General features: G+C 41.3%; 3 protein-coding genes across 5 annotated transcripts; 2 read left to right on the forward strand and 1 right to left on the reverse strand.

The window, feature by feature from the left end:
* Positions 1 to 25: 25 nt before the first annotated feature.
* LOC106751896 (probable maltase) lies at positions 26 to 7,746 on the reverse strand. The gene is made up of 8 exons (XM_014633150.1): positions 7,416 to 7,746; positions 6,187 to 6,293; positions 5,316 to 5,526; positions 4,504 to 4,640; positions 3,429 to 3,622; positions 2,385 to 3,360; positions 1,806 to 2,074; positions 26 to 1,369 (listed from the first exon to the last, which is right to left on the reverse strand). The coding sequence occupies exons 2-8, from the start codon at positions 6,289 to 6,291 to the stop codon at positions 1,144 to 1,146; spliced, it is 2,118 nt and encodes a 705-aa protein (XP_014488636.1). The 5' UTR covers positions 6,292 to 6,293; positions 7,416 to 7,746; the 3' UTR covers positions 26 to 1,143.
* Positions 7,747 to 9,349: 1,603 nt separating this feature from the next.
* Positions 9,350 to 10,984, forward strand: LOC106751884 (tubulin-specific chaperone C). 3 transcript variants are annotated; one of them, XM_014633130.1, is made up of 2 exons: positions 9,350 to 9,449; positions 9,568 to 10,984. In XM_014633130.1, exon 2 carries the CDS (start codon positions 9,743 to 9,745, stop codon positions 10,772 to 10,774), a length of 1,032 nt encoding a protein of 343 aa, XP_014488616.1. In that variant the 5' UTR covers positions 9,350 to 9,449; positions 9,568 to 9,742; the 3' UTR covers positions 10,775 to 10,984. The 3 variants fall into 3 exon arrangements, with proteins under 3 accessions (XP_014488616.1, XP_014488617.1, XP_014488615.1); XM_014633131.1 differs by having other exon boundaries at positions 9,580 to 10,984; XM_014633129.1 differs by having other exon boundaries at positions 9,592 to 10,984.
* Positions 10,985 to 11,367: 383 nt separating this feature from the next.
* LOC106751887 (ATP synthase subunit g, mitochondrial-like) lies at positions 11,368 to 12,169 on the forward strand. Its single transcript, XM_014633134.1, has 2 exons — positions 11,368 to 11,484; positions 11,824 to 12,169. The coding sequence occupies exons 1-2, from the start codon at positions 11,445 to 11,447 to the stop codon at positions 12,093 to 12,095; spliced, it is 312 nt and encodes a 103-aa protein (XP_014488620.1). The 5' UTR covers positions 11,368 to 11,444; the 3' UTR covers positions 12,096 to 12,169.
* The last annotated feature ends 20 nt before the right edge of the window (positions 12,170 to 12,189 follow it).

The following is a 12,189-nucleotide window of genomic DNA, read 5'->3' on the forward strand; positions in this document are numbered from 1 at the left end:
CTCTCTCTCTCTCTCTCTCTCTCAGTCGAGTATTAGGACAGTTTCGCTGGTTTAAATATTTGATATGCATAAATGTTATAGAAAATATTTATATAACAAATATATATTTGTCCCATAAGACATTTTGATCGCTCCGCATGTTAATGACACATCTCAAATTTAAGGTAAATAAATTTCCTATTTATGTCGGTTAAAAGTTTATTACAAAACACATATATATGCGCTAACGTTTCTCGTTTGTCTGTGTAAATATATAGAAATAATCTCGTTAATTCGCAGATTCTTTGCATTCACACAGTCAATTAATAATGTACAGTATATCGTCAATCTTAATATAATTATCCAAAAAAGTTTCTTCCTTTAAAACGTGTATAATTGTACGGTTACACAATTTTTTTTTTTATACCAACTATAAACATATTACAAATGAGATTGTACAAACGGCCAATCGGTATATTGCGCATAAATAAAAAACTTTTGATGGCGTCGCAGCAGATTACAAATAGATTCTGTGCCATATTTATCGTCACAATAGTGAACGATTTTGTAATAACAATGCATTATAATGATTTTTGATTCTATTATTGAAAGGATTACAAAATATACAAATAGGAGGCCTCGCACATCTTCTTGTCAGTGTTCTCTATCATAAATACAATAAATACAATATTAGCTGCAAACTACAATCACAAAGTCACAATCTGGGTACAATCGGATGACTTTATTCGGCCAATAAAGATGCAGGATGAATGAAAATTCGTTGTAGGGATCCAATATTTCGACATGAATTATATGAATAATTTGATTAATGTTCAAATTCGTTGATCAATTTTTAATATTGGCACGTGTTCTAATTATAGCTGAAAATTTGATTGGACGCTATCTCCTCCCTCGTTATATTTCATAATTTTCGATATATTTTTTTACGTAGATTCCACGTGTCTTTCAACTTTTACCATATGACTAGTCTTCGTCGAAATCATTTTTTTTTTTCGTTGAAATTTCTTTTATAGAGATTTTTCGTTGTAAGACAGTCATAATTTTAATGGTATTTGAGTGACATTGGCGATTGTTTCATATGCGACCAAGGTAAAACTAAAAGTTCAACGTGATATTAAGTAGTGTTACCTAATCGAGGCTCTCTCATTTGTCCAATTTTATAACAAACGCTTCTCCGGGCATGACGACAAGTTCTTTAAAATACACATTTCGATTTAACCTGTAGTCTGATCCAACGACAACGTGACCACCGTAATAAAGGGACGACAAGTCTTTTGTGCGTGTCTCGTTGCCAAAATTGGCCACGAACACGTAGGAATTTCTTCGTGGATACCATCGCTCAACCACGATCATTTCATCCTCCGCGTATCTAAATAAAATAACATCGAGTTCTTGAATCGCTCCTGGTCGAAAAAAAGTCCAAATTAATCTATTCGGATGAAAGTATTCAGAAAAAAAATCAATGAATATGTTTCTGTAACAATCGAATAAAATATTATTTTCTATCCCGAATTTGAGGAATTTCTCACACACATATTGTGGCCAAATTAATGATTTAAATAATAATTTAAAGAAATAGAAAGGATTCTGTATACGAAAAGGGTTTAACCTTACTCAGGTAGCAAAATGACTAGAGTTAGAGGGCGTTATATCGACGGCAATGGTAATCTGTAATATGACTTCTTCTGACGTTACCTTGCTACCTAGACAAGTTTTCTCAAAGATTTAAAATCTGAATTTAAGATAAATATCTCAAAAAAAAAAATTGTTTAAACTACCATTACATCGAACTCTCGAAGCTTTACCTGACATCGCAGTTTGCCGCAACTTGACTCTCCCTGAATACCGCTTTGACGTAAATCGTTGTCGTTTCCGTCCTCAGTCTTGTCATTTTTGGAATGGCGCCTGTCAAACTGGTCTCTACGGGTTTCCCAGCTTCCGGCAACCACGTAGTAACTCCTGCAGATGAAAATCTGCTGTCGGAGCCATCCTTCCTCTCCCAATACATAGGAACTAGATTGTGCACATGAGCCAAATCTTTGTGATCCTGACACTCGCAGTCTTCGATGCCTATCTGAGCGAATGAAATTTCTATTAATTTTCTCTCACACATCCAAGTTGGCTTAAACGTGAATCTGTTAAAATGTACACACATACGATACACGAGATATTAGCTTGAAAGGTTGGTAAGAAAAAAAAAGGGCAAACACATTTTTTGTAGCTCTTTTCGAACGCAGCCCATATATAGACATGTTCGAACCGTTAGTATCTAAGATAATTGACTCGCGGAAGTCTCGGGTTCTTCCAATATATATTTCCAACACATTTGAGCTGCTGCGGTTAGCCACACCTCTCTCTCTCTCTCTCTCTCTCTCGGTGCGTACCTCATCTCCGTAAAACAGACTGGCCGTCCCGGGCAGCATCATGCCGAGAAGAGAAGCCGCCAGGCTGGCGTTCTTGACGCTCATAGCGGAGGCCACCCTATTAGTGTCCACGGTGTCCACGGACCAATGTATCCACGGGTAAGCGGCTTTGTCGAACAGCATGCCTTTCGTGACGGCCTCGATCTGCGCCTTGATGTCCTTGGTGCCGTTGGTCATCCGAAGGGTCACGTCGACCAGATCTATTCGGGACAGGATGGAGTTCATCGAGACGACGGCGGCGGCGGCGGCGTTCAAGACGCTCGAGTGGCAGATGAGGATACTGTTCGGACGTAGGAGAGATCTCCAGTACCTGAGGCTACTGACGAACGCGTCTTCGTGAACATAGTGCTCCAGCCCCTTCAGATAAAAGCCATCCACCCCTCTCTCTTGCCAGACCTTTATAGCCTCGCTAACGGGGTGTTGGTCGCGATCGGACGCCTGTCTCCTCGCCTCCTCCAATGGCGGTGGTACGGACGACAGGACGTCGCGGACAGCTTCGACCGTCGACAGTATGCGCATCATCGTGTCGACGTCCTCCCTCCTCTTCCGGAACACCTGTTCTTCGGTTTGGTTCACGGCATCTTCTCCCAGGCTGCTCAAGCTCTTCACGAACGGATAAAGCGGAAGGTCGAGAATCAGGCTCATGTTCCGTCGGTGGATCTCGCGCGCGAGAACGGTGAAGTCCTCGAGTGTGCCCAACTCCTTGTTCACCTCCGTCATGTTGCTGATGTTCGAGTAGTACTCCGGGTAATGCGGCGCCGGGAATATCGAGTTCAGTCGAATCGCCCGCACCCCGAGCCCCTTCAGGTAGTCCAACCGCATGGTTATCCCGCGAAGGTCACCGATCCCGTCGCCCCCCTTGGTCGAATCCTGAAAGGATGCCGGGAATATCTCGTAGAAGGTACTCCCTTGCCACCAGTCCACTGGCGGGTCGCACCTTGAGAAGACGAAAAAATGGCATAAGTTTCCAAACACGCCTGTCTATTTCAGAAAAGAAAGACGTACTTTTTGGGCATCGTGGCGATGACGCCGATAACGAGGGCGGTGCAACCAGCCAGAACCGACATGAGCGACCAGAAGCACGTTTTGCGTATCAGCGGCCAATTCCACTTCATGAATCGATAATCCTTGGGCGGCTTCGGCACCATCAGTTGAATCCCAACGAGCGGTGGTTTGCCACCGTTCTCCTGGTTGTAAAACTAAACAGTTACGGCGTGAGTACGTATGTTGATGTTAGGAAGCGATAAGCGATGGATTAGTCAATGAGATCCCACCGGATCCGAGGAGGGGGTCAAAACAAACATACCCACCGAAAAGTCATTCTAGGGTGACCACGAAGTCCTGAGACTTCGCTAAGACGTGTGTCCTGACAATCGATTCTACTTCTGTGTAAAACTAAACAGACGTATATTTCGCGTGCATTCCAACGCCGTTGTCTTTATGGTCACCCTAGTTGTACCTGGTCTGTACTAGGATGCGCAACTGAGATAACGAACTCGGCGAGGAGCAAGATGCTGCGAGTATAGCTGTGCGACCACGACGCAGTTTCATTCACGTGTGATGCGTTTAGCTGAGTGTTCCTCATTCGTGCCAGGCAAATGTAAATGCACACAATGCATGTGAGAACATTGACGTTCTTTGCTTCTGCCAGGGGAAAGAGAGAGAGAAAGAGAGAGAGAGAGAGAGAGAACAAACACTCTGGATGTTAAACGCAAACAAATCGACAGAGATTGGAGGTGAGACAAGTTACGTATTAACTTTTGGTCTCTTTAGTTATGTATCTGTTAAAAGAGCTGAGAAGGTCGGTCTGGGAAGCGAACGGAGCAATTCTCGATTGACAACGAAAAGCAATTTTGCCGTCTCAATGTAGAGAGACGCATGAAAAAGTGATCGATTCATTGTTTTTGTTTTCGAAAAATGAAGAGACGAAAAAATCGAACAACCCGATTCTCATATTTTTCTATCCCTGTGTAAAACCGAGGGAAAATTTTATCCGATCTACAACCGTATTTACTCTCGACCGAAATGACTCCACCACACCCACGTTGACAAAAATCCGCGTGAGGTTTGCAATACTCACTAATGCTTGAGCATCTGGTGCGAGATGCTGGTAGGCAGTATTTAATTGCGTCAATAGCTGTGCGCAAACGGGTTCATTGGTGTCACTGCTGCTACCGCTGCTAGTGGACTCCACCATCGGGTCACGTGAGCTCGGTTCTGAAATGCATTGCACACGGTCGACCCTTTGCTAAACAAATCAATTGATATTTCGGCGAAATGATTTTGTGAAAAAGCTGTCGAGATAATTCAGCATGTTTCTATTCGGACTAACAAATAAAAGACGCGAACGAAACGCGTGACCAAATAAATCCGAACAAGTTCGGAAAGTCCGAGCTAGACCCGTGCTTCACCGCTATATATATTATGTGTAAATTTATATATATATATATATATATATATATAAATTTCAGTTTAAATGACAATAGTCAAGATTGACCATTCAAATTGGATCCCAGCGCCTGAACAAGCGAGCGTCAGCGTCGTATAACGGCGATTATGTAAGTCCTTCGGCTCGAGAAGATTGTCGTTGTGTAACGAACACACAGGCACGCTCCTCGTTTAAAAAGGAAACAAAAGCTCGGCCGACGTATGTACTCTGACGAAGTCTCTTGTCATTACAAAGATATACAGGTCGAATCAAATGCGTCTTTGCTTCGAAAATTAATTGACAAAAATGCAGGTTTCACCTCATCCTCGGCGCGACGATGCCTGTGTGGACTTTCCGTTATTTATTCGATAGAACAAATAGCTTGAAGAACAATAAACGAAACTTATTCTATTACATAATCATTCCTCAATGGACGGCCGCGTGAATTATCCAAAGTAACATACCGTCATGCAGAGGTTTACTTGAACTATTCACGATATTCATGAACGCGTTGAGTCCATCCTCTGTATTAATATTCTCTAGCGTTGGCGTGGGTATCATCTCTAATGGAGTTCCTTCCATCGCGTTGAATATTGGCGTCGACTGCAGAGTCTTATCTGTTTGGGTTGGCGGCGGGCTCGGTGTTAACAGGGGACAATCGGATGCCTCTTCGTCCTATTAAACAATTAATACGAGACAGTCCAGTGAAGCCCTGTATATTTTTCTTCGAAACAATCTTCGATCTCTGGCAAAGTATTTTACTGTGACGAGCAAATTCTATTTGTGCAAATATTGCAAAAAATATCTTTGATATTTCTAAATCAAGACATATTTATATAAATTGGGAAAAATTGAAGAAGAATGATGTAAAAAGAGAAATGTATGACGTCACAGAACTATAGCTTTCTCAGCATTTTAATTCATCCGTTGTGTAATTATCTCTTCACGAAAATTGTAAGAAAACTAATGGCGTACTCAGTGAATACCAACCAATGTAAATGCAATATAACGCATGTATTATGTAACAATTACGTTGTTACAAATGGGAAACATTGTGTTGGTTGGTGTTCGCTAGGTAGTCATCTGAATATATAAAGGTTTTAGTAAAATTTGAATTTATTCTAACGAGTGTGTCGATGATCCGAGAGTAAAGTTAAAGACGGTGTAATCGCAGAGATTAATAATATGTAATTAATATGTAAGATTTAACAATTAAATTCCCGTTGTGACTGGTTCTAAATTTGTCTAGATTCATTTAATTTTGACACTTCTGAACAGAACTGCAATAGTTTCGACATGCAAAGCACATAAGGAATGAATGAATCGCAAACACACCTGTTGATCCTGTTGATTTATAAACAGCTGTCGGGAATTCGGCGAAGGTGGAAGTTCAGTCGGTATAACCACCGATAAAAGACTTTCGGGCTTCTGGATACTCATCTCTGTTACGAATATTACATACGATATAATTTAGCGTACTTTCTTATTTCGCATCTTTTTGCTACAGATGTAGCATATTTTTTTCATGTACTGTTTCACATATTGTTATATATTTTTCACATAATATACTAATCGTTTCTCTCTTCTCCACTTCGCTTTCTTTGCGTATAAAATAATAATAATCGTAAATAATAATAATGTTAAATTATAAATAGTAATCTCAGTAAATAATAATGTTAAATTATAAATAGTAATTATAAATAGTAATCTTGTGGCAGCTATTATTTCTACGCTATTATTATTATTAATAGTTGTGATACCATCCATTTATAAATACGATAAAATGTAGATTGACAAAATGAAAGAGTTGTGCAATCTCCGGAAGCTTCATCGAGGTGGTATATTTTTAATGTTTAAAATTATACATACAAAATAATCTACCTCGCAATTTTAATTCATTCAGCGTTAAATACTACGAATAATAACGGTCACTCGACAAAATTTAACGATTCTTTCGTCTCCCGCGCGAAACATTACGGAGATCTTTTCTACTCCGTTAAAACCTTTTAGCTTAATATCTTCAGCGATACATATGTCTACGGTGGGAGAATTTGACATTTGAAACCGTAAGCTAACCAGCAGACTAATCGTAAATTAATATCGCCTTGTCTCGAAACGGAACGAAATTATAGCCTCGACGAAAACGATAATTTTCATTATGGCGCCTTGAATATAATTGCTTTTTCTAATCTCCAAGAACAATGCCATTTAATATCGTAACCGTAATCAATTTTGGAAAACAAACGACGTATACATATCCAACAAAAGTATTCCGCTATTTTTCACAACTCGTTCCTACAACCAATACATGATTTGAAATTGTAACTAATAAACAGATATATATTTGATTAAATTAATGAATTTATTCGTCTCTCTCACTCCCGCCTGACATTTTCAAAATTGTAAAATACCGTACTCTGTGAAACACGAATGTTGTATGACTTTGAAAATAAACTCGAGACCAATCGAAAGTCTTTTACGATAAGAATTTCCCGAACGAAAACGTCGTAGTGTGATGTGTTGATATGTATAGGTCGAAGCAAAGCCTTAAAAAAGATCCTCACCCACAACTCAGCGGACGACGACGACGACGACGTTCGAGCGAGCGGTGCCAAAAAGCCTCCGTCGGAAACACTGTAATTACCAGAAAGGAGATTGTCAGGAGATCGATGCGTGGGAAAAGCTGACCACCCCGTCCGGCACACCACCCCGTTTTCCACGAGAGGAAAAGATATGACACGCACGTTTCAAACGTCAATCACCGCCGTGGTCGCAGTCATTCCGCGCTTGACCTGCCGGCCGTAGTAAACGGCTAGTAGAATCGCGTGTCCCGCCGTATTATATTTAGCGATGCAATATCGTTTCGTTCCCCTCTGGCCGACCGACCGATCGACGTCCGCGCCCTCCGCGATTCTGCGCTCTGGCGACGACACGGTGCGCGCGTGCGGGATATACAGGGTGACTGCGAGGATGTCGTTCAGAAAGAAATTCTCAACGTGTTAAATCGACGTGTTGTCGAAGAATGAAGGAAATCGCTTTTTCACATATTAACTTCTTGCGCACGAATGTTAAGCGGAGTATCAAACTTGACAGATTTGTTGAAATTTCGTCAGATAACGTAATTCTCGCGGAATCACAGAGGGAGGGAATGGAGAAGGAAACAAGCGTGGAATAATCGTGAATTAATATCTTGGGAGGATTACTTGAAGCTTTCCCTCTTCGTCCCTCCCTTCGAAGTCCGCCCTGGCGGAGAGAAACTTTTGAAAACGGCCGATCTCATTGTCGACAACGCGCATGCGTAGTTACTTGAAATTTGAGACTCTCTGCTTCCGTAGATCGGACGTTAAATTGCATGAATATGAATGGGTGTGTAATTACCACGTTGGCGCCGATTGAGTCTTAATACGCACCAGTAATATACTTTTCAATGTCCCATTCTGGCTGCGTCCGATTTGTACGAATCATTCAATCGTCTTTATTGTCGGTCGACTATGATCAATTTCTTAAAATTGTAGACCGACGTGCCAAAGAGATGCCAATGAAATGAGCCATTTTGAAACTTAAGACGGTCTAAAGATCTGAATTCTGCCTAAGAGCATATACACCAATCAGATTCACGAATTTTACAACAGTTGCTTTCTCTGCTGAACGCAACCGTGCTTCTCACATTCGATACTGTGATTGGTCAGTTTTTTTTGCTACACCCATTGTAAATTCGGCTAAACAGATTATTTCCTCCGCAGTGCCCTCTTTGCGCACCCTTCCGTCGGTTCAGTCGATGTGCGTTACGAGCCCCGTATCTCGCGTTATCGGTGATTTCCATTTTAGGAAATCTCTTCGTTTCTCCATAGCATGATCGAGAAGCAGCCGAAAACGTTATTCACAAATTTCAAATTCAGTAGTATCGCCAAAACTTTCCTTTGGTTCGAGGTTTCACTGTTTGTCGGACTTTACGGAATCTGGCGTCGCATGAATTATTCACAGAGTAAGTCGCCTGTTTCTCATCTTCTTTTAGGTTATTCCACCTTGTGTCGCTGCATTCCTGACACATTATCATCGATTAATCTCAATCTCCTTCCTCGAGTGTCATTTCTCACCCTCGCGCTGTAGTACATTCTCTATCCGCATTTAAAATGAATACTTAAAATTTCTCGGAAGATAATACGATAAGAAAAATAGTTACGAAACGTCTCTTAATATTTTTCGATTGAAATATTAATGTGTAAATTAAAATGAAATATTAAGGGATTGTCTCTTTCGTGTCAAGTTACATGAGTGCCTGGGACGCAAGTTTTCTTTGTACTCGTTCAGCACATTTGCACAGTCTTAACATTCTATATACGTCAGATTTCAGGTATTATATGCGTGAAAATTACCCAAGTATACTAGAGCAGTATTACCTCTTGGGAGAAAGGATAAGTGGCAACAAACAACTAAGAGAATTTGATAATACAACCTGGGCGGAACAATACGATGAATATTAGATCTTCATGGCGGTCCCGGTATATGTGAAGGTTACAATATCGTTACTTTTAAGCGGAGGCATATCGTATGGTATATTTCGTGCTACTGTACCTAACGAAAGAGATATTATAAAGGTAAGGTTTATAGTTGCGTGAGTACCGGCGATAGAATCTGTAATGCATTTTCCATCAATATTAATGCGGATCAAACTATTCGATGAGTAACCGACAATTTAGCTTTTATTTTTACTAGTTTTTACTATAGGAATTATTCCAGCATCTGCCCCCGTTTTCATCAGAGCCACGCGGTTTGTTTGATACTTACAAAAGGGAAGAGTCCGCGGAATTGATGAAACTGGCGAAACTAAAGCGAGCCAAGGTGCAAGAAACTGGGGAGAGCGCTGTTGGGAAATAGCATTTCCGATAAAATGGATTCCAGCGAGCTGATAGAAGGCAGCCTGCCGGATCGCATTACGAAGAGAGACCGCGAACGCAGGAATGTCATCGAAAGGCGACGGGAGGAACGGCAGTCTCTCGCCGTGGAATCCGAGCAGAGCAGTTATTTCAAGGACACATTTTACTCCTCCTGCAAGAAGATCAAGGATATGCTAGACGACGCTCCCAGCAGTCCGTCCCCGGCTCTGCCGGGGATCTTTGAGAAATCCAACAAGGAGATCCAGCTGCTCAAGAACTACTTGTCACAGTCGAAAATGTTCTTGAAGGTCTACGACATAAGACGCGCACAAGAGAACTTGCAACTACTGGAGAACCAGGCTTCCGAGATGGAGATGAAGTTGCTGCCTAAGAAGAAGTTCGGATTCAAGAATCGTCGTGTGGTGAAGAAGCCCTCCGACAAGGGCCACGATATCACGGACGGTCTGAAGGATCTGAAAATATCCGAGGGGATCGTGAACGGTTCCGCGAAGCAAAACAACAAACTGCTGTCGAGCAAGTACGGTGACAGTGCTTGCATGTTGCTGGGCAAGACGAACGAGCAACTGGTCTTGGACGCCGAAAACGTGAACAAGAACGATATCCTCCTGTCCGACCTGGTGCACTGTACCGTGAGGATATACGGTACGCCCAGTACGTTACACATGGTGAACCTGAAGCGGTGCACCGTGCTGGTCGGCCCGGTGACGTCGTCGGTCTTCGCGCACGATTGCAGCGAGTGCACGTTCGCCTTCGCGTGTCAGCAGCTACGATTGCACTCGTCGACGGACTGTACCATTTATTTGCATGTCACGAGTAGGGCGATCATAGAGGATTGTACAAAGATACGGGTAGCACCTTATAACTGGTCTTATGAGGATCAGACGAGTCACTTCAATCTAGCCGGCCTCGATCCGAAAGTCAACAATTGGAACTGCATCGACGACTTCAATTGGCTGTCCAGCGAGAGGCACTCGCCGAATTGGTCCGTTCTCGAGCCGGAGCTTCGTGTGAAAACGTGGGATTAAATAGAGAGATACTTTGTGGGAGACAGCTGTAGACAGGAAGCTAATTCTTTATTTTCCAAATACACGAGCTATTATCGACGTATATTTACGTAAATGAAATTACCCACATGTATACTACTGCTTTTTCACGCGCAAGCCGTGTAAGTGTTTTATATACTTACAATGTCTAATAAATTTACCGTTTATGCAATATATAGGAATACGTTTGGATTTTGTTCAACTTTCTTTTATTCCCCGCAATGTTTGTTCAAATTAAAAAGTTGACTTGAAACATGTGCCAATAATTACATGTGTGCTTATTTCGTATGTATAGTTTTTTTCATGAAATAAAAAAAAAAGGAAACGTAAAAATATTTTAATGAAGAAACAACTTAAATGAAGCATTCATTGATTAGATGATAAGCTTCTTCACCCGAGGAGTTTACCGACCAACTTTCAACTCTTACCGAGACTGTCCCGAAAATTACAAAGTATTCTGTTCGTCGCGAAATTTGTACTTGTTCTGCAAGAATGACAATAATGCACAGATAAAAGGAACGAATTTGAATTTCTAATGTGCGCGCGATATCTCCCACCAGATGGAGACACCGCGGACATTCCATCGTTGATTGAGTCGCGAGATTTCCACTCGTAACCTCCTTTCCGAAAGGTATATTGAAACGGATAGACGATGGCAAGGCTCGTTGGAAAAAGCACCGAATTGGTGAAAGGTACGGACAATTTTTTCAGATATTTTATCATTAAGTATTTTGCGCCATACGGTTGTTCAATCGTTGAGCAAGAATGAAATTTATCGTAGCTCATGCATGCGCATTATATAATACTACCTGTCAAATTTCTATTAAATTATCACCGATTTGTACGCAATATTCGCAACAAAAGTTCGGTATTCCCGCTTCTGTTGTTGGTCTGACACCTGTCTCGTAAAATCATCCTTTTTAGCGTGTACACCTACATTGAGGTTATACTTTTCATGTGTGATGCTCATGGAATCACAAGACACACAAAACTTTAATTGAATATTAATCGAACGTTGACTTTTCTTTCAGCTGGTGTCAAGTTTAGTATCGATAACATAATACCCGTACTCAAAGTATGGCAGCAGTACGCTATGGTAGAACTGACACCACCCTCACCGAGGGACTTCTCTGCGATTCGTAGCGGTTTTGCGAAATTGATCGAAGGAGCAAAGACCCGCCGTTATCGTGACGTTACCGTACGTGAAGGTGTCATAAATACTTTAGTAGCTGCTGAAATATATTGTTGGTTCTTCGTCGGAGAATGTATCGGAAAGCGATATTTGCTTGGATACAAAGCATAAATATATTTCATCTCTCAGATAGACATAATCTTGTATAAATTATAGATCTCGTAAATATACAAATGTAAATTAGACTTTCCATCTTTAATGATTG

This window comes from Dinoponera quadriceps, unplaced genomic scaffold, assembly GCF_001313825.1.
Source record: "Dinoponera quadriceps isolate SergipeBrazil2010 unplaced genomic scaffold, ASM131382v1 scaffold316, whole genome shotgun sequence".
NCBI lineage: Eukaryota > Metazoa > Arthropoda > Insecta > Hymenoptera > Formicidae > Dinoponera > Dinoponera quadriceps.